Consider the following 20,515-nt stretch of genomic DNA (forward strand, 5'->3'; position numbering starts at 1 on the left):
TACAATTGGAGATTCTATCAGGAAAAAGATGAAGTTATGCTACTGAACTTAAGTCATATCACACTGAGAACTGTGATCACATTTCCTAAAGGATAAATTTGTAAAAAGAAAATAAAATACATGTAGTTCTAATAAGAAATAACTTTAATTTAGAACTAATATTAATACTAACATGAAAGAACAGAGAGAATTGGCCATTGAATTCATTTTAAATGAAGCAAACTGGATCTTAAAATCATTTCTTTTTCAGGGGAGGTAATAAAAAATATTAATCACACCACAATGAAGCAGTTGCTTAGTATGGAACAAACCTTTGTCTGCTTCTACCTCAAAGAAGAATTCTAGAACCGCTTGGAACAAGGGAGGGAAGGAGAAAAAGCTAGAAGAAAGCTAGCCAGTCACACAACCAATATAGTATCTATATACAATGTACCTAAGTTTGGGCTAAATAAAAGCCCAGTAATATTACTCTTTTCCTCGTCCTGATATTCTAATCTGCTTTGCTGACAAAGAGGGAGGGATGCAAAATTAGGCTTAACTCATGGAACTGAGCCAGCAGGAGCCTGAATGAGTTCCCTTCTCTCAAGTCCGCTGGTCACTTCCTTCTGCCATCAGTGACAAGTACATACCTCAGTGCCTCCAGGACTCTACTTCGCCCACTGCGGGCAGAGCGAGTGCTATCAGGGGTTGAAGAAGCACTGTTACAACCACTTCTTGAAAGGGAAGCCCTCGGTCCCTGAGGTTTCACTATTGATGTTGCAGACATTATCTCTTGCAGCTGCTTTTGAAAATTCTCTCTCATCTCCAAAGTCTGTGTCAGAGCTTGAAACACAAATTATACCAATTAGATTTCTTTTTATTGTATCTCATTCACATTAACTATTTCATCGAGATTTGGATAGACATAAATTTATTAACGTGATATTTTTTGAATTCTTACTACAGGCTACAGTAATGTACTAAGACTAGGAATACTGCAGAACATAAAGGCAGTCCTTACCAGGACAACTGTATGTGGCGGGGGGGGGGGGGGGGGGGGGGGGGGGGGGAAGCCCTTCCAAGAGACACTGCTAAGACCTGGTAATTATCCCTGTTGTAGAGCTCTCTGCTTGCTTCTGACTCTCTCCTGTGTTATGTATCATACTCTGAGGTGCATTACAGGAATTATTATATGTGATTTCCCCCTGTGGTCCCTGAAAACAGACCACAATGTATTTATCTTTTCTTATAGATTGAACACAAAAATAGGTATGAAATAAACACTTTTGGAATGAAGTGAGTGGGACTAACTAAATAGGTAAGTCATCAGGAAAGCTCCAGTAGGGTAAGATGGTTTAAGAAAACAGAAAATATTAATCCATTAAAAATAGGACATCTATAGATACAAAGTTACTCATTGCAGCACTCTTTGTTAATACTAAGAAATCAGAAATAGCCTGGACGCCCATAAAAGCGATGGGCTAAATAGCCATTCATGCAATTGTGAAAGACGATTCAAAATGAAGCACTGCTAAGAGTCACTCAAAACAGAGTCAAAGGACACTGAGGAAGTAGGGTGAATGTATCTCGTGTTTCAATTCTTCTAACACCATAAACTGTTACAATATATTATACATATACTAAAGCTTTTTGAAAGTTACTAAAAAGAACTGAACCAAAAACCAAATTTTTACAAAACCACCAACTCCACCTAACTTTAATAGAATAGGGCTGTATCTCATTAACTCTGTAAAATACCTAGTCCCACAGATTTCACAAGTTTGACACTTAATAAATCACTAAAGCTCTGCATATCATTACTTAATGATTGACATGGAACTTCAATTCAATCCTCAAATATATGCTTTATAGTAAATGAAAAACAACTTTGTTTTTCCATGCAAAGGAAGCATTTCGTATGGAAGATATATATGTATAATTTTTTTTTTTTTGCAATTTAAAATAGTTTACCTCCTTTAGAGTCATTCCTTCCATCTCCATTTGATGTTGCAGATTCTTTATTACTGGTGGTCATATTGTCTATATCGTTTTCTTCTCCAGGCAAATGATCTGGCTATTCAAGGAGAAAAGTTACAATTTCTTAAACCAAGTCACTGCATAAGTTCCATAGCACTGTATGATATGATTATCCATTCAGGTTAAGGAGACGGTAAATGTGTTATCCGTATCATCTACCTCATCATCCTTTGTCGTTGAATCAGCCGAGAGCAGTCGACTATTAGAGATTCTGCCATCTTGCACTGTACTGATATCCAAGCTCATTTTGGGATTATAAGTATGTGGATAAAGAGATTCAGGAAGATGTTTATACTCTTGGGCACACTGCAATATAATGGCATGCTTTAAAACAGGACTGAAAAACCTCTTAGTGAATAAATTACATTAAGTAGAATAAGGACAACAAATATATTATGTCCTAAGATGGCAAAATTTTGCAGAATTAAAGTTCTAAAAAGTAGATGACACTGAAATGTCCATCATACAAGTGACAAAATTGTTCTCACTTTTTAATGTTATGTACCCTGAAGAGTAAGATCTCATTCCTATGCTTTTGTCAAGGTATCATTCATACTCCTGGGAATACTTAGAAAAGAAAAGTTCTAAACTGCATTAGCATGCTAAATTAATTCTCCTTAAATTATCATAACATTACCCTTCATATCATTTTTAATTAGTGAAAAGAATCAGAGAGAAATTAGAAGACTTGTTAAGTACTTAGGGACTGAGCTTAAGTTTTTAATGCCAAAGACATGAAATGTGCACTGTTAACTAAGGTTATCGAACTTGTTTACATACATGGAAACTGGCTTGTGTCTTGAAATAGTGTTTGTATTCATTTTCATTTAACAGATAGGGAAGGAAAAAAGTACTGCTTACTTCTAAAAGCCAGTGCTCTGAAACAATGTGTACTCCTCTTTCTTTTACGGATTTATACTCTCGGTTAGTGTCATTTGGTCGGCCTTGATAAATGAAATGAGTCACGGTTTCATCAAAACTCCATCTGAAACAATCAAATTTTAAAAAACGTGTAACTAAGAGAAATACCTGAGTTGAAGGTGATCATTACTCTCTATCAATAGAATATATTCACCTTCAAAAACATTCACAATCTAGAGTAAACATGGACATTAAATGACAGGCTCAATTTTTTTGGGGGGGGCGGGGTTCGTCAAATTTTACACATATATCTCTAGGTATGTAAGTGCAGAAAGATATCTGGAAAGGTATTCTTTAATTATATCCTTCGTTATACTTTTCTGAATTGTTTAAATTTTCTTTTTTACAATGAGTATCACTTTATAGTAACATTATTTTCAAATAATAAAATAGGCAAAATATCCAATCTGTCCTCTGGTTATTGGCAGTCACTAATCATTGTACATTTGCTCTATGCCCCATAATAAATTATGTACTTTACACAACATCTCACCTATTCCTCTCAACAATCCTAACACACTGATATTATATCCACTTTACTGATAAGGAAACTGAAGGTTAGGTAACACATTTAAGGCTTTTCAGTAAGTGGAAGGGCCAGTTTTGACTTAAAAACCCACACAATTATATTATGCTACAATCTCTCAATTCTTCCCCTGTAATAGTTTTCTGACCTAGGAAAATAATCCAAAAATTATAAAATATATGCCATCCTTCAAAAAATCAAGTAAAAACAAAGAGAAAGTAAAAATTGTATTTCTGAATATAATCACCAAAATAAATAGAGGTTTCTCATTAAGGACACTGAACATACTTTCCACTTCCTAAATAAGAAATATATCCAAACTTTTTAAATAGCCAAGTTTAACAAATTAAGAAGGCACACATATTTCCTTCTAAATTATATTATAAACATCTCTATTTCCTATTCTATTGTCTATTTCCTTAAAAATAATAGTAAAGAACATCTTGCCTAATTTAGTTGTTAAAGTCTTTCTAATAGTTTCTACTTCTGATGTTAGGGAAAACAATACAAACTTACATAAATTATAAAGATAATTTAAAAAATAGAGGAACATTTCTGCCCGATTCATCTTGCTTCACTCCTCACTGTGATGATATTGAAACTGAGTTTCAGTCCTCAGAGATCCTTCAACAGACTGTCAACCTTCATAAATGGTTTAGATCAGGAATTAGCAAACTTTTTCTTCAAAGGCCAGATGATAAGTATTTTAGGCTTTTCAGGGCAGAAAGTTGTTATAGTTTCAACTGTAAAAAGTTACAACTACTCAATACTTGCCTTGTATGAAAGCAGCCATAGATAATATGGAAATGAAGAGGCACAGCTCTGTTCCAATAAAACCTCACTTACAAAAACAGATGGTTATCCTGCCCACTCTCTAGTCTACAACAGTGCTTTCAGCAAAATTGTTAATTTACTTTACAAGCTACTTTGTAAATTTGTGGGAGTGATTTTGGTTGTTACAATATGTGTTTATAAGATGAGGAGTGCTATTAGCACTTAGTAAGGTCAAAGGATGCTAGAAATTCTGAGGAACAGTTTTACCTACAATTATCCCGTATCTTACATGATTTTCTAATGTTCTGACACAAATTCAGAGGTAAAAAAAAAAGTCTCTTCATAAAATTAGGAGTCTAGAAGCCTGTTTTACTTACAAACATAAGTGGGGCTTTTATTCAGTTTAAATATACACTAATATATTGAACATCCAACTACTAAGTAATTGATGGAAGACTAGACTTTGCTTAATTTGTAACTTTGCTAAATTGTGAACAACTCTTGGTAATGCTGCTCATGGTATCTAGGTCTCTTTATCTGTTTCAGCCTTGTGGCTGCAGCATTTTAAGTGATTTTACATACATATGCAAACATATGAATACACCGTTTTCTTCCAGTGTCATCAGGCACAGGCATCTGCACACTAAACATATATTCTATGATTATGAGCCTTCTGATGATTTTCATTTTTTAAAATTATAAAAATAGTTAAGTTATGAGGTGACTCAGCTGGTTAAGTGTCTGACTCTTGATCTCAGCTTAGATCTTGATCTCAGGGTGGTGAGTTCAAGCCCTGCATTGGGCTACACACTAGGCATGGCGCCTACTTAAAAAAAAAAAAAAAGTAGTTGTTATATTTGTGAAATCCTTTTAGAAGAGGTAATGCTATGACATGCTGAGGAGATCTGGTCTCAATGTTTAACTGTGAGAAGTGGGGGGGGCAGTGTCAGATGATCTCTTCAGGATGTTCTGGTTCTAGCTTATGGATGGGAACAAGTGGGACAGTTTCATTTGAGGACAGACTGCCCTATGAACATATGAATATTGTAACCTGCACATATTAAAGTGTTCTTCCCTCCCATGTATCACCAAGCCTGAGAAATCCCTTTCAGGAATAAATTTTTTTCCCCTAAATATTTATTTATTTATGTATTTAGAGAGAGTAAGCATGAGTGCGAGAGTTGGGGGGTGGACAGAGAGAGAAGTCTCAAGCAGACTCCTTGCTGAGTGCAGAGCCTGACATAGGGTCCAATCTCGTGACCCTGAGATCACAACCTGAGCCAAAACCAAGAGTTAGATGCTTAACTGACTGTACCACCCAGGCACCCCAAGGAACTGACTGAACGCAAACTTTTAATCAGTTAAAATCTTATTCAGGAATTTCAGATTCTATTTTTCACATCAAGAAGACGGGAATTTTAAGTCTTGTTAAAATTCAAGTCCTATAGGTTCCTTTTATGCCTTTTTTTTTTTTTTAACATTTTATTATTTATTCATGAGAGACACAGAGAGAGGCAGAGACACAGGCAGAGGGAAGGAGAAGCAGGCTCCACGAAGGGAGCCTGATGTGGGACTTGATCCCGGGACTCCAGGATCACGCCCTGGGCCGAAGGCAGGCTCTAAACCACTGAGCCACCCAGGGATCCCCTCCTTTTACGTCTTACATCAAGTTCACATCCAAAAAGAATCAACAATAAAGCATTCAATTTTGACAAACGTATATATTCTCGTCAAAGGACTCTTGTGGGAATGAAACAAGATAAAGCTTGGTTCATACTAAGAGCCCAGCAAGTGGTAAAAAGTAATAGGAGTATAATAATACATAATCATATAGTAGTTATTATATAATAATATATATAAAACAGGTAATACAAATATTAGTCTTAACAAGTAAAAAGATTTTCTACAACAGATACATTAAACACGTTAAGATACTTATAACTATTCCAGATACATTTTATTTTTATATTCTCCTGATGTAATTTATCAAATAGAATGCTAATCAAAATAAGACTTACCAAAGGGGAAGATAAAGCCAAACATACTTCTCAAACTGTTATTTGTAGAACCAATCATTATGCTAATCTACAAATAGCTGAATACAAATGATCAAGGAAGCTAGCACTGCAGAGTATGATTGATTCAGGATTGGCTGGCATGGGTAAGGCTCCTTCAATCCCTGGCACATACGACATCTATGCTAGAGGCCTGTCTCTAGCTTGGCAGTCAGGTGGAGGGCAGATCTGATCATCTATGTCTCCAAAGTAGTGAAAATGAATAGAAATTAAACCATCCTACTAAAAGACCACTGGAATACAGGAAGGCTGCAGTTCTCTAGTACTGTTCACGAAAGGACTCTACTCTGAAAGTCACTAAGGTACAAATATGCTTAATTTCATACCTCATATGAGTGAATGTCCTAGGACTCTTTTATTAAATGTATTTCGTAAGGATTTTTCTAGACTGTACTTATTAAATTCAAAGAACTCAAGTTTCTAGAATAGTGAGTGGCACAAAATAGGTTTTCAAATATTGGTTGTATATATCTTAAAGAATATATATATATCAACATGAATTGATACAGGAGAGGGCATTTTTCAAGGATGTAGAGTAAATGAAAAATCAACTGGAGATACTGTAGACAATGACACACTAAAAGGCAAAGTAAATGTTCCTTTGTGGATACTCACAATTAACTTTAGGTTTTCCTATACGTTTAGACAGTATCAGTACCAAACAGAAAGATGGGCCAACTACCTGTAATCTGCTCCTAAAGAGGCTGCGATCCCATTCAGTTCACTCTGCTTCTTGCTGAGTTTCTTACTCACACATACCACTACCTTGTGAAGTGGCTTTGGAGCTTCATCCTGTCCATGGAAAATAAAAGAAACAGATCAACTCTTATTGTCAGAAATATTTTACCTACAACTTGCTTTTAATAAGTGATCTAATTCTACCTTCTCTGATTGGGCATCCTTCAGCCGAGGGCTGGCAGAAAGAGCAACAGCATTTCGAGAGCTATTTGCCAAAGCAAGTTTCAAGTTTCTGACAATGACTTCTGAAAGTGGTGTACTCAGTTTCCTTTTCTGCTGGCTGGGACCTCCTGGAGTTTCCAAGGCTGCAAGTGCATCCTATATGTATGGCAGGGGAGACAGAAAGGGGGGGTAAGAAAGGTAGGAGAAGAGGAGGAAATGACAGAAGAGAAAAAGGGAGAGAAGAGAAAAGGAAGGTCAAGAGTACATGGAAAGAGAAAAAAGGAGAGAGAGAAGAGACATAATTTTCAAAACTAACTGGATTACAGTTTTAGTCTCTTCCAAACAATAAAAGAAATGAAATATTATCTGCATCTAAACATTATAAAAAAATTTCATACTGTCCAGCAAATGGGTTCAAAGAAACTAGCACACTTTTTTTTTTTTTTTTTTTTTTTTTTCACGGGAAGGAGGGTTTATTATTTGTCACTGGCCAGAGAGCAAGCAGACAGGCAGAGTAAAAAGATCAGTTAAAGTTAAAAAGAGGGTGGGGAGGTGCAGGCTGCAGCCACGGAGCCTGGCAGGAGCTGTCTACGTGCGCACGGGAGGGGAGGGCAGCACTGGGAGACGCTGCTCCGGCCAGTCGCCCCTCTGCTCTGGTCCATCCAGAGGGGCCGGCACCTGGCCCGGGCCTGCCATACTGGTCTGCCTCCCCTACATTGCTGCTCTTGGCAACCAAAAGGCAGGTGCTCTCTTGCCAGAGGTGTACCTCGGCTTCCTGCAGGGGCCATGGTGCAGTGTGGAGGCCAGCACTGAAGCCAGGCCCTCCCTCCTTAGCTGGAGCTGAGAGGGCAGGGGAGCCAGGGTGCTCAGGGGAGGCAGCTGGGGCAGGGGGCTCCAGAAGCAGGGCTGAATGGCCGGGGGCACGGACAGGATGGGGCCGGTGTCCCCACCCCAAGCAGCTGAGTCACCCGTGGACAAGTGGCACGGCTGGTCCCATCCTCCAGCCCAGGCCTGAGTGGGCAGGGGCCTGGGAGGGGCTGGCTCAGCTAAGCAGCTCCAAGTAGGTGACCGGGACCTTGCCCTTCTTGTTGCCTCTCTCGCCGATGAGCCAGTCCGGGTCCAGCTCCAGCTGTTCGTTTTTGACGCTGAGAAGTTGTATAAGGAATATGGCAAAAGCTGTGTTATGCGTATTCATGAGCTCTGATAGATAAAATGCTGGCATACGGCCGGCAGTTCTATTACCCTCCACCTCATTGTCTCTGAATGTGCTAACTACTTTGTTCTAAAGTTACTAGTCTGTTGAGACTGCACTTGGGAGCAATGGTCTCAGAGAAATACAACTATGCCTCTGTTTTGCAAATGAGAGTAATTTTGACCCAGAGCATCATGTCCGGGGTATTTTCTTTGTTCTCCAAACCCCTGAACGCTCCTCAGAGTTCTTGAGGACTTGACTGTTGTGTCCAATCTGAGACTATCCATGTGAACGTGGTAAGAAAGTAAACTTCAGGCCTATGAGGTAGATGAACCCCCTCGGTGCACCTATGTGCATAATCAGGTTGGAACTAATGAGACCAGCCTTACTCTGTAATCAAGAATCCCTTTAAGGTACACTTAAGAGTGAAAGTCGAGGGGATCCCTGGGTGGCGCAGCGGTTTAGCGCCTGCCTTTGGCCCAGGGCGCGATCCTGGAGACCCGGGATCGAATCCCACGTCGGCCTCCCGGTGCATGGAGCCTGCTTCTCCCTCTGCCTGTGTCTCTGCCTCCCTCTCTCTCTCTCTCTCTCTCTCTCTCTCTGTGACTATCATAAATAAATAAAAATTAAAAAAAAAAAAAGAGAAAAAAAAAAAACTCTGCTCATCATATTTGGCTGAATCTTAGAGTGGGAGGTACAGTTAAAATGAAGAACATCAAAAAGCAAAATGAACAAAGACTAATAAACACAGATGGAAACAATCAGGGATGGCTTATAAGCAAGATCTGAACTATAAGGTTAATCAGATTAATCAGACAGATCTGAGAATTGTGAAAAAACCTGAAAAGCACAAAATATATTCCTGTTCCCGAGCCACTCACAGCTCCCTCATGAGAAGGGGCCACCACTATCCAGGCCACTGCTGCTCCTTCTCTTTTCAATCTGTATTAACAGTATTCCATACACACAGCTGACTGTATTTACCAATTTACCACTGTTCAACTGATGAATATTTAGATTAACAATTTTTTGCCCGTATAATGCAACAGACCACCTTGTACACACACCATTTTGCACATGTAAGAGTAAACGGAAACATTTAAGCAAAATCTATGTAACAGTGTTGGCATTCTCATGAGCAAAGCAGTAGTATTTTTCAACATGCTTGGCGGCACAGTGGGTAATCAGATTTTTCTTTTTTGCCTGATAGGTTAAAAAAACTTTAACTGTATGCTTTAATTTCCCACCCTTTAATACTAAATGAGATTAAACATCTTTATGCATATATAACATTTCTATTTAATTTTTTGTGACAGCTATGTCTTCCTATTTTTTGCCATTTTCCCCATTGGTTTCTCTTTTTTTTATTCACTGAATATATTTGTATGAATTTATATGTACACATATCCACTGAGATATATACACATTTGTTCCAAATTTGTCATTTGTCAAGTTTTTGCCAGGGATAATTTTTAAAGACTTTTATAACGCACATTTATAAAATATGCAATTGAATGTGGAGAATTTTTTTAATGCTGTCAGATTCATATGACTCTCTTATTTCTTTTAGGGTGTATGTTACAGGTAAAAAGGTCTTCCTAATGCTGGGATTATTGAAAAACTAACTCACAGCCTGTTGTGTAATTTTTATGCCTTCACTTTTTGTATTGAAATAAATATCCCCTGAAATGTATTCTGATGTAAAGGGTGAGTTTTCATCCCAACTGTTTCCTCAGATGGTTACCCAGTTGCCTGGTTTGAATGCCACCTTCATCATATAATACATTCTCCTATGTACAGAGTGTATGAATTTGAGTGCTCATTTGATGACACACTGACGGCTTCAATTACTGCAACTTCACAGGATGTTTGAATAACTAGTAGGGCTAGTGCCTATCATCAATCGTTCTTTTCATATTTTTAATACTATTTTTGGGGCACCTGGGTGGCTCAGCAGTTGAGCGTCTGGATTTGGCTCAAGTCATGATCCTGGGATCCTGAGATGGGAGTCCTGCATTGGGCTCCCCTCAGGAAGCCTGCTTCTCCCTCTGCCTGTGTCTCTGCCTCTCTGTGTGTGTCTCTCATGAATAAATAAATAAAATCTTAAAAAACAAAACAAAACAAAACTTTTTGCTTGCATTTTTAGTAGGATCTACATTACCTTTATAGATCCTTATGATGTTTAATCTTTTTTGTGAGGACATGGTAAGGCTTTCTATTTGCTAATTTTTTTTAAACATTTCTATACAGCATTTAAAAAGATTCTTCAAACAAAAAAGAAATCAGAACCTCCCATACCACATCGACCTACCTTCTGCACCTGTGCCTTTGTTAACACTGCTTTCCCTCCAGTTAAGCACTAGATCCCACCCTTACTCACCAATTCAAGGGATGTGGCTTCAGCAATTCTCCCCTCTTGTCTGCATCATCAACTGAATCTCTACTAGACTGGCCACACTGGTATATAATTAATTTTTTCTATTTTGAAACAAAACAACCTTCTTTTGACTCTTCTATGGCAATGACTCCATTTCTTGGTTCCCCTTTACAGGTAAGATTCCTCAAATGCATTGTTTTTTTTTTTTTTTTTAAGATTTATTTATTCATTCAGAGAGAGCGAGAGGGAGAGAAGCAGAGACACAGGCAGAGGGAGAAGCAGGCTCCATGCAGGAAGCCCGACATGGGACTTGATCCCAGGTCTCCAGGATCATACCCTGGGCTGCAGGTGGTGCTAAACCGCTGCGCCACCGGGGCTGCCCCTCAAATGCATTGTTTATATCAATGTCTATCAACTTCTCACATTCCCTTATGAGTCTACATTGCTTTCCATTTCCACCATGTCCTCAAAACCCTTTCTGTTAAGATCACCAACAACCTACCATAATGCTAAATCCAGTGGTCAATTTTCTGTCCTCACCTTTCTTGACTTTCAGCAGCATGTGACACAGTTAACTATTCCTTCCTCAAATACTTTCTTATGTGGCTTCTAAGAATGTCTAAGGCTTTCTCTTCCCTCATGGGTGGCTCCTTCTCAGTCTCTCCTGCTGGTTCCTCCTCTAAATGTGAACCCCTCAGAGTGTTCCTTGGACATTTTTTCTACTGCCCTCTTGGCATCTATTCCCATATGGCTTTAAATATCACCTACAAACTCTAATCCCCAAATTTCTTTCTCTAGCCCAAATCATTGCCCAAACTTCAAGTTATATATGTAACTGTCTATTTGACAACGGTACTTGGATATCTATGTACCCAAAATACAAACTCTTGCTCTGAGGTATTGATCCCAACCCGTTCCATTCAACTCGGTTGACTGGCAGCTCCATTCTTCTCATCTCTCAGACCAAAAATTTGGAAAAGGGTCTAAATTCCAAACATTTAAACAACTGCTATGTATCAGGGAAAACTGATGGAGAATAATCAATATCTAAGCATATTTTTGTAAAATTAGACTTTAAAGATAAAAGAAAACTCCACATGGTCCTCAGGCCAAAAAAAAAAAAAAAGAAAAAAAAGAAAAAAGATGAAATATTATAAAAAAACAACATAGTTAGATTGGCATCAGAATTTTCAAAAAAAGATGAAATATCATAAAAAAACAACATAGTTAGATTGGCATCAGAATTTTCAAAAATATACACAAAGGAAGGCAGCAGTGGAGTAGCATTTTTAGGAAACTCAAGGAAAAAAAAAAAAAAAGCAAACTGAGAACAGTATATCCAAGCAATCTGTCAAAGAATCACGGCCTTGGTAAAGGCTTTGAATGTGCTGAACTCAGGAAATACTGTACACGTGTCTTTCCTGAGTATTCTAGAGGATGCCTTTATCCTACCAACAGATGACAGTGAAACTTCACAAAAGACAAGAACTGAGCATTTCACATATTTGACCTTAGAGTTAAGACTAAAACAAGGGTGGGTGCCTAGGTGGCTCAGTTAGTTAAGCATCTGCCTTTGGCTCAGGTCATGATCCCAGGGTCCTGGAATAGGGTCCCATATTGGGCTCTCTACTTCACCCTCTCCCCCTCCCATTCCTTGTGTGCTCTCTGTTAAATAAAAATCTTTAAACAAACAATAAAAAAAAAAAAAGAAGTTTTAAAAAAAAGAGACTAAAACAAGGGTGAGCTCCATGGGTTTAAAGTACATATAAACACTATTTTCTGACAAAGTAGATAAATTAATTAAAAAGAGTGGAAGAGAGAAAATGGAGAAACAGAGTAAGACCACTGACTGCAACAGAAGCAATAAAAAGTAGGGGTCAAAACATAATTTACAATTGACAAAAAGTTAAGAAGGGGGTTAAGGACACCCTAAGAATAAAACTAACAAACCCTTCCCTAAATATGAAAAAGGAAAAAACCCTCCCAAACAGAGGACACAATATGTGAAGAAACATGTAACATACGCGCATATGTAATTACAACATATGACAGAATTGAGACCAAATATAAATCGTATTAAATGTGAATGGGCTTAAGTCACCTCGTTGAAAGAAAAAGCTCTTTAGAATGACTCATAAAGTAAAACTCAATTCTACATTTAAAATACAGCAATCCCAAAAGACTAAAATAAGAGAATGAACAGAGTTATAAGGCAAATAAAAGTCATAAGATAGAAGAGATTGAAATCCTTATACTTAAAGTTGACTACAAGCCAAGAAGTATTAAATGAGACGAAGGACACATTTCAAGTAACATTAAAAGCTATGAATATCTATGCACTAATATAGCAATCACCCAGCTAAAACAAAACCATATGTGATGCAAGAACCAGAAACATACTATATTAGAAAACTTGAAAACACCATTTAGTATGAGATGAGTTAAAACAAAAAATGATCTTCTGTGTATGGGGGGTGGGGCGGGGCAAGGACTATCTGTGATAGAGAATATATCTTTTCATAAAATGTTCTCAAAAACTGATCACATTACAGGCCACAAAGATCAGTAATAGAAATATTACAAACACTCTGATCACAATGTAATAAAACAAGAAATTAAAAATCACAAAGTCTTTCCATCTGGAAAGTAATGAAAACTATTTCTGAATAAAGGGTGTGCAATTAAAAAAAAAAAAAAAAAAAAAAGGGATCCCTGGGTGGCGCAGCGGTTTGGCGCCTGCCTTTGGCCCAGGGCGCGATCCTGGAGACCCGGGATCGAATCCCACATCAGGCTCCCGGTGCATGGAGCCTGCTTCTCCCTCTGCCTGTGTCTCTGCCTCTCTCCCTCTCTCTCTGTGTGACTATCATAAATAAAGAAAAATTAAAAAAAAAAAATAAAAAATAAAGGGTGTGCAAATGTTCCTTCTAGTATTTTTATTTTGTAACTTTTTATAAGTTAAGAATTATTTCCAAGTGAAAAGTTTAAAAAAAAACTTTTAATTCCTTGTTGGCAAGAATGGGGGACACTGGCTGCTCAACAAATTATTAGTAGGAGTATAAATTGATATGACCATTTTGACAGTTTGTCAGTCTCTACTAAAGTTGAAATATGACCCGGCAATTTTACTTTTAGGCATAGACCAAAAAGAAATGCATGCACACATATTCCAAGAGACATGCACAAGAATGTCTATATACCCATGTAATAGATTATGCAGGAATGAAATCAATGAACTAAAGTTACAGGTACAGGGACACAGCTTTCAAACAAAGGCTGAACAAAAATGACTCAGAAAAATGCATATTATAATTCTGCATGTTTCAAAGTTAAAAAACAAGCATAACAAACCTACAGTGTTAGAAGTCACGACTGTTATCTCTGGAATTGGGAGGAGGGAACAGGGATGAGACAGGAGGAAGGCTCTGTGACACTGGCAATGATCTCTTTCTGAACATGTACAGCGGCCTTCTAACTGTTAACTAACATTTCATTTAGCAGCACGTTTGTACTTTTCTGATGTATGCCAATTAAAAATTAAGTTTAAACAGATTTTTAAAAAAGATTTTATTTATTTATTCATGAGATAAAGAGAGAGAGAGAGAGAGAGAAAGAGAAAGGCAGAGACACACGCAGAGGGAGAAGCAGGCTCTATGCAGGGAACCCTACGTGGGAACTTGATCCCGGGTCCCTGGGATGAGGCCCTGGGCTGAAGTTGGCGCTAAACCACTGAGCCACCCGGGCTGCCCCTAAACAGGAGATTTTTAAAAAAATGTAAGGCCTAACAGATGTTCAATTTTGTGATTATTTCATGGGCTCTTCTGTTTTCAGAGAAAACATTCAATATACCATATTACATCAATTTGAAGAACCACTGATTGTAAGATGAAGTACCATTTTATGCATCACTAAAAACCAAAAAAATAACCCCAAAACACAAAAAACCCCCAAACAAAACCCCTACCAAAAACCTCAAAACAAAAAGAACAAACAACACTGCTAACTGAACTTGCATCTAAACAAGAACATTTGGGATCCCGGGGTGGCGCAGCGGTTGGTGCCTGCCTTTGGCCCAGGGCGCGATCCTGGAGACCCGGGATCAAGTCCCATGTCAGGCTCCCGGTGCATGGAGCCTGCTTCTCCCTCTGCCTGTGTCTCTGCCTCTCTCTCTCTCTCTGTATGACTATCATAAATTAAAAATAAATAAATAAAATAAAAATTAAAAAAAAAAAAACACAAGAAAAATTTTAAGTGTGTCTTGTGCCTTTCACTGAGACCATTTCAGAACTATCAACTTTCTGCAAGGTATCTTAAAGAAGAATGGTGTCAATGACTGGGAATATTTTTGCTATTTTCTAGCCTACTAGTATCATCTCATTTACTCTTCAAAGAGTCTGTGAGCAATGAGACCTTAGAGATCATCTAAATATATTCTACAATTTTATAGATGGGGATCATGGAGCCCAGAGGTTGACCTGCCTTAAAAGGCAGCAAAAGGCAAAGCCTGATTCTAGATCTCAGTTTTCAAACTAATGGTTTTTCTCTATTTCTTAAGGCATAGTGAGCAGCGTTAACCATAGTATAAAATTATTACTTTAGAAAAAGATGTGAGCAAGGTTTCACTTGGTAAAAAATGTCCCAAATATTAATTCATATTTATTTTCTGAAGATGAATAGTCTGTAAATTTTATAACCCTACTCCAAAACACACCAGTAAAAATTATTAGAATGTTGCTTTATTTTTTAAAGCCTAACACTGAGCTTGAACTTTCCTGACCCTGAGATCAAGAGTCACTTTATCAACTGAGCCACCCAGGTACCCCAGAATACTGCTTATTACCCTATCAGCAAAACTCCAATAGAGGACTAGTACTGCAATTGTCCATTTTTTCTTTCATGATCAATGATTTGAATAGCCATTTGAAACATCTACTAAAGGAAAAGTGAAGAAAATAATTTTTGGGGGAAAAAAGGAAACCATTTATTGTCAAATGAGTTCTTGATTTGTGAATACATTTCTTATAAAGGGAGCCATATTCCAGTGCTCAGGAGATCAAACAAAGATGCAGACTTAACTCATTTTTTCAAAGGAAATGACTACAAAATAAGGTAATAGACACATTCTTCAAGATTTAGCACCAAGTGTACTGTTACAATAAAAAAAGAAGTAGCAATGGGTTTATATCATAGTTTATAAGATTATTTCATCAGATCATTTCATTTGATCCTTATGATAAATCTGTGAGTTTTCAGAGCAAGTGATATCCTCTCTGTACAAAAGAAAAAGCCTATACCTGTATATGTTAAATGATCTGTCTGGAATCATACTGTTCGTGACAGTCTAGGACTTAAACCCAGTCCTGATTTTTTTTTTAAGATTTTATTTATTTATTCCTGAGAGACACAGGCTCCCTGTGGGAAGCCTGATGTGGAACTTGATCCCAGGACCCTGGGATCACAACCTGAGCCAAAGGCAGATGCTCAACCACTGAGCCACCCACACGCCCCCAGCCCCCAGTCCTGATTTCACACTATTTTATCTCCAGCTCTTATCTCAACACTAAGTATATGGTAGGACTCGGTAAAATGAATCTACCTGCCAATATCTCTGGAAAACTTACTATTATAAACTTTGAAAGTGATGCAGAATGTGGAGCTTTAACTTTATATACTACAAAATTGTTAACTCCAGGGCCATTTTCTATAAATCTTACCTTCACATCAAAGGAAGGCTTGAAGAGTTTGTCCTTGGACAGAAACTTTGATGGTGTATCCAGATGTAAGGAGGGCTCCTTCTGAAGTGGCTGTCCCACTGGCGAGGAGGTTGAAACCTGTTTGGTGTGTTGTGAGATCACAGCATGGAAAGCTCTACTCTGAAAGCGGTTCATATCTAAAGGTGTAACAGCTGTTTTCCTCTGAGTTTCCAGGTGTGCAACAGGCTGCTCTGGAGTATCTGGATTTAGATTCACCTTGTTTGTTATTTCAGTTTCCAAACTTTGTTCTAGAGATTTAAAATGACAAGAAAGAAATGTGAACCACTAAGGCCATCTTTTGTCTCTAAAGAGGCTGACATTTTTATATCGTATTGTTAGTTTTCATATGAATTCTCAAGTGCACTTTAAAACTTTATTTGACAGAGAAATAGAGAGGGAGAGAAAGCACACAAACAGGGGGAGCAGCAGAGGCTGAGGGAGAAGTAGGTTCCTCACAGAGCACGGAACCAATGTGGGGCTTGATTCCAGGACCCTGGGATCATGACTTGAACTGAAGGCGGATGTTTAACCGACTGAACCACCCAGGTGCCCCTCACAATGCACTTTACTTTTATTTTATTTTTTAAAGATTTTATTTATTCATGAGAGACACACATACACACACACAGAGAGAGAGAGAGAGAGAGAGAGAGGCAGAGACATAGGCAGAGGGAGAAGTAGGCTCTCTGCAGGAGCCTGATGTGGGACTTGGTCCCGGACCCTGGGATCATGCCCTGAGTCAAAGGCAGACGTTCAACCACGTGTCCCACAAGTGCACTTTAAATCACAAAGTTATATACCTACTTTCCAAAAAACAAATCAAACAATGTGTTAAAATACATGTTAAATCAGGCAAACCACGTCAACTGAAACAAATGAAATTAGATTTCCTGTTTCATCTTGTAACTTGAAATATTTTCAATAAACCTCACAATTTGCCAAAAATTGTCATTTTAGTCAACAGCAGACTTAAAAAAAAAAAACCCAATTACATGTACTCCAAGTTAACAACTACAGTGATGTTTCTGCAAAGTTCTTTTTTTTTTATTCAAATAAGTCTCAATTTTAATAAGATCCTCTACGTACACATTTGCTACTAAAAATTGAAATAGCACATCAAGAAAATTACAATTTCTGAAAACCAGAAAAATCTACCTTATCTGCAAAGTTCTTAATGAAATTTTAATATGATCTAAATATCACTTGGCCTCAGTTGTAAAATTTCTAGTCTGTCTGGGTAAGTAATGGTTCTGAGACCTGTTCCCAAGCTACTGACTTGTCCCTGAAGTTTGCCCTGGGGTGCCATCATCTTAGAAGAAGAGCAACTGTCCTCTCACCTGCCTACCTTTTCAACATTTTATTATTTTATTTTTATTTTATTTATTTATTCATGAGAGAGAGAGAGAGAGAGAGAGAGAGAGAGAGGCAGAGACACAGGCAGAGGGAGAAGCAGGCTCCATGCAGGGAGCCCGACGTGAGATTCAATCCCGGGTCTCCAGGATTGCGCCCTGGGCCAAAGGCAGGCGCCAAACCGCTGCGCCACCCAGGGATCCCCCCTTTTCAACATTTAACAAAAACACTTATTAGATGGCTATGCCACACCAGGTCCAATGCTAGACAACAGAAATATATAATGCACAACACACGAGTATTCTTTGCCCTTTCAAAGCTTGTAACTGAGTAGGGAAGACATGAAAGCAAACTAGAATTAGACCACTGGGATCAGAGGTATAAAAGAGATAACGCAGGGAATTCTGGCAAGACAAAGGCCATACTTGGTGAGTTAAGGAAGATTTCCCACATGGAAAGTAACATTCAAGCTGAGAACTGAAAGATAGGGACGAAGAGGCAAGCTTGAGGTGGGTTACAGGAAAAATGCAGAAGTCCAAAGATGAGAGGACCAGAGAACACATGAATGACATGGTGTCAGCATATGACACAGAAGGAAAGGTAAACAGAGTCCTAGCCCGCATCTTAAGACCTCAAACGCTTAGACCCCAGAATCCTAGATTGTTTCGTATCTTCCAGCTTTCAGACAGTGCCTGCAGTAGAAAGCAGATATAAATTAAATATCTGTGCTATAAACACATTTATTTTGCCACCCAATAAGGAATGTTCAACAGCAGTGCATGACACTGTACGTGAAAAATGGAAAACAAGCTTTGGTATATTCATGTCCCAGAAACCACCAGATTGTAAAGCTACATATAAAAGAACAAATAAAAGTGTTAACCTTCTTTAGTTGACTTTTCAATCAGAAAATGGCTTTCACTTGCTCTCTTTCCCATTCTAGCAGTCTCCAACAGCCAAGATATGGTGACTGCTGGCAAATTCCACTTCTTTGCAGCTTCATATTTTGAACCACCTGGTTCTTTCAATACAAGATGTGTACTGGCAAACATGCCTTTCTTTGCATTGGATTTGCGAACAAAGAATTCTTGAACGCTGAAAATTATATTTAAATAAAAGCAAATGGTCATATACACAACTAGTGAGCAAGTTAAGAAGGAAGTTTCTGATAAAACTGTTGTTAAGAGTTCTAAGTATAAGATAATACTCACTGATAAAAAGTTGATATATTGAAATTTACCTCCTTAATTAGTCATCATCAACCTACTCTGGCCTTTCTTCCCAAAAGGAAGCATGGACAGCTAGGAAGCATAGCAATGGTATGAATAACACATTGTACCTTTCTAGCCCACTATGTCTCCCCTAAGCATTTTCACACATAATCTTATTTGGTACTCTTTATATTTGTGTAATACCAGTATCTTACAAAATATTGTAAAGAAACCTGGGAAAAGATACAATTATGTGACTAGCTCAAGATCACAGAATGTTAAACACAGAGAACATGCGGTGTGGGGAGAGATGTCCATCACTTGACATATAATTAGAATTTTTTTGGTAATAACTTCTGGGTTTTATACTCTAAGTCCCCACTTTTAAGATTCTTTAAATTTCCCACATTTTTTCCTCATACTTTAATGATTTCATTTTTCACATTTAACTCATTGATCCATTTGGTATTTATTTGGTATGAGATGGAACTCCAAATTTTTTGAATCCTATTTACTAAATAGAATAGCCATCTCTCTTTTTCAATGATTGGAATATCACTTTTATCATACACAAAAATTCTTGTTTGTATTTGGGTCTATTTCTAGACTTTGTTCACTGAACTTTCTGCAACTTATTAAAGCCACACTATTATTTAGTGAGGTTTTACAAAATATATTCAAAAAACTCTCTTACTAGCATCTTATAAGCTTCTGCAGCTCTTCCAAGTTTCATGTTAAACCTGTTAAGTATTTTATCTCTTATTATAAACTTAGTTTTCATTAGCTTTTCTAATAGGTTGTATGAAGGTCAATGATTTCTGTATAGTAATTTTTTATACAGTCACTTTGCTGAATTTTTCTGCAAGCATTGCTTATGTGGGATCTGGTGTCACACTTCTGTTACTTTCTAGATTTCCTGCAACTTCAGTTTTTTTCTAAAAAGTTTTTTATTGTTTAGTATAATTCAAATACAGAACACAGCAATAAAGGAAATACACAATTTAGTGAATTAAGGTGAAAACCCTTGTATCTATCACTTACATCAGACAACAGAATCTTGTCAGCCACTTCAGAACCTCTCCAATGTGTCCCTTATTCAATTGCAAGCCTGCCTTACCTCCCTTCTTAATACTAGCCACTATTTGGATATTTATGGCAATCAGTTCCTTATCTTTCTTTAGTTTTATCACATAGTGTATTCTTAGGCACTACAGTTTTTTAAAAATGTCTTCTAGCTTATAGGCTTCATCCTCTTTCGCTATCCACTGTTATTATTTATAACATAAAGTTATCTGAGTCTGGATTTTGCTAACTGCATTCCTGTACTATACTTTAACATATTATTCTATTTCCTATAAATCGGTAGTTGAATGTAGAGGCTTCATCAGACTGAGGTTTTATCATTTTGGTAAGGCCACTTTAG

General features: G+C 37.7%; 1 protein-coding gene across 6 annotated transcripts in view; it reads right to left on the reverse strand.

Annotated features, from left to right (window-relative positions):
• The window catches only part of TOPBP1 (DNA topoisomerase II binding protein 1), a 62,048-nt gene that overhangs the window by 15,687 nt on the left and 25,846 nt on the right, over positions 1 to 20,515 (reverse strand). For 5 of the 6 annotated variants that reach the window (XM_041734301.1, XM_041734300.1, XM_041734299.1 and 2 more), the window contains 8 exons: positions 18,765 to 18,976; positions 16,493 to 16,779; positions 7,195 to 7,368; positions 6,995 to 7,104; positions 2,878 to 3,001; positions 2,176 to 2,322; positions 1,951 to 2,053; positions 630 to 822 (listed from right to left, as the gene is read on the reverse strand). In XM_041734301.1, coding sequence (XP_041590235.1) covers positions 630 to 822; positions 1,951 to 2,053; positions 2,176 to 2,322; positions 2,878 to 3,001; positions 6,995 to 7,104; positions 7,195 to 7,368; positions 16,493 to 16,779; positions 18,765 to 18,976 — 1,350 coding nt within the window. The remainder of the gene's footprint in view (positions 1 to 629; positions 823 to 1,950; positions 2,054 to 2,175; positions 2,323 to 2,877; positions 3,002 to 6,994; positions 7,105 to 7,194; positions 7,369 to 16,492; positions 16,780 to 18,764; positions 18,977 to 20,515) is intronic. The other variant, XM_041734302.1, reaches the window with a different exon arrangement.

This window comes from Vulpes lagopus, chromosome 19 (genome assembly GCF_018345385.1).
Source record: "Vulpes lagopus strain Blue_001 chromosome 19, ASM1834538v1, whole genome shotgun sequence".
Lineage (NCBI taxonomy): Eukaryota > Metazoa > Chordata > Mammalia > Carnivora > Canidae > Vulpes > Vulpes lagopus.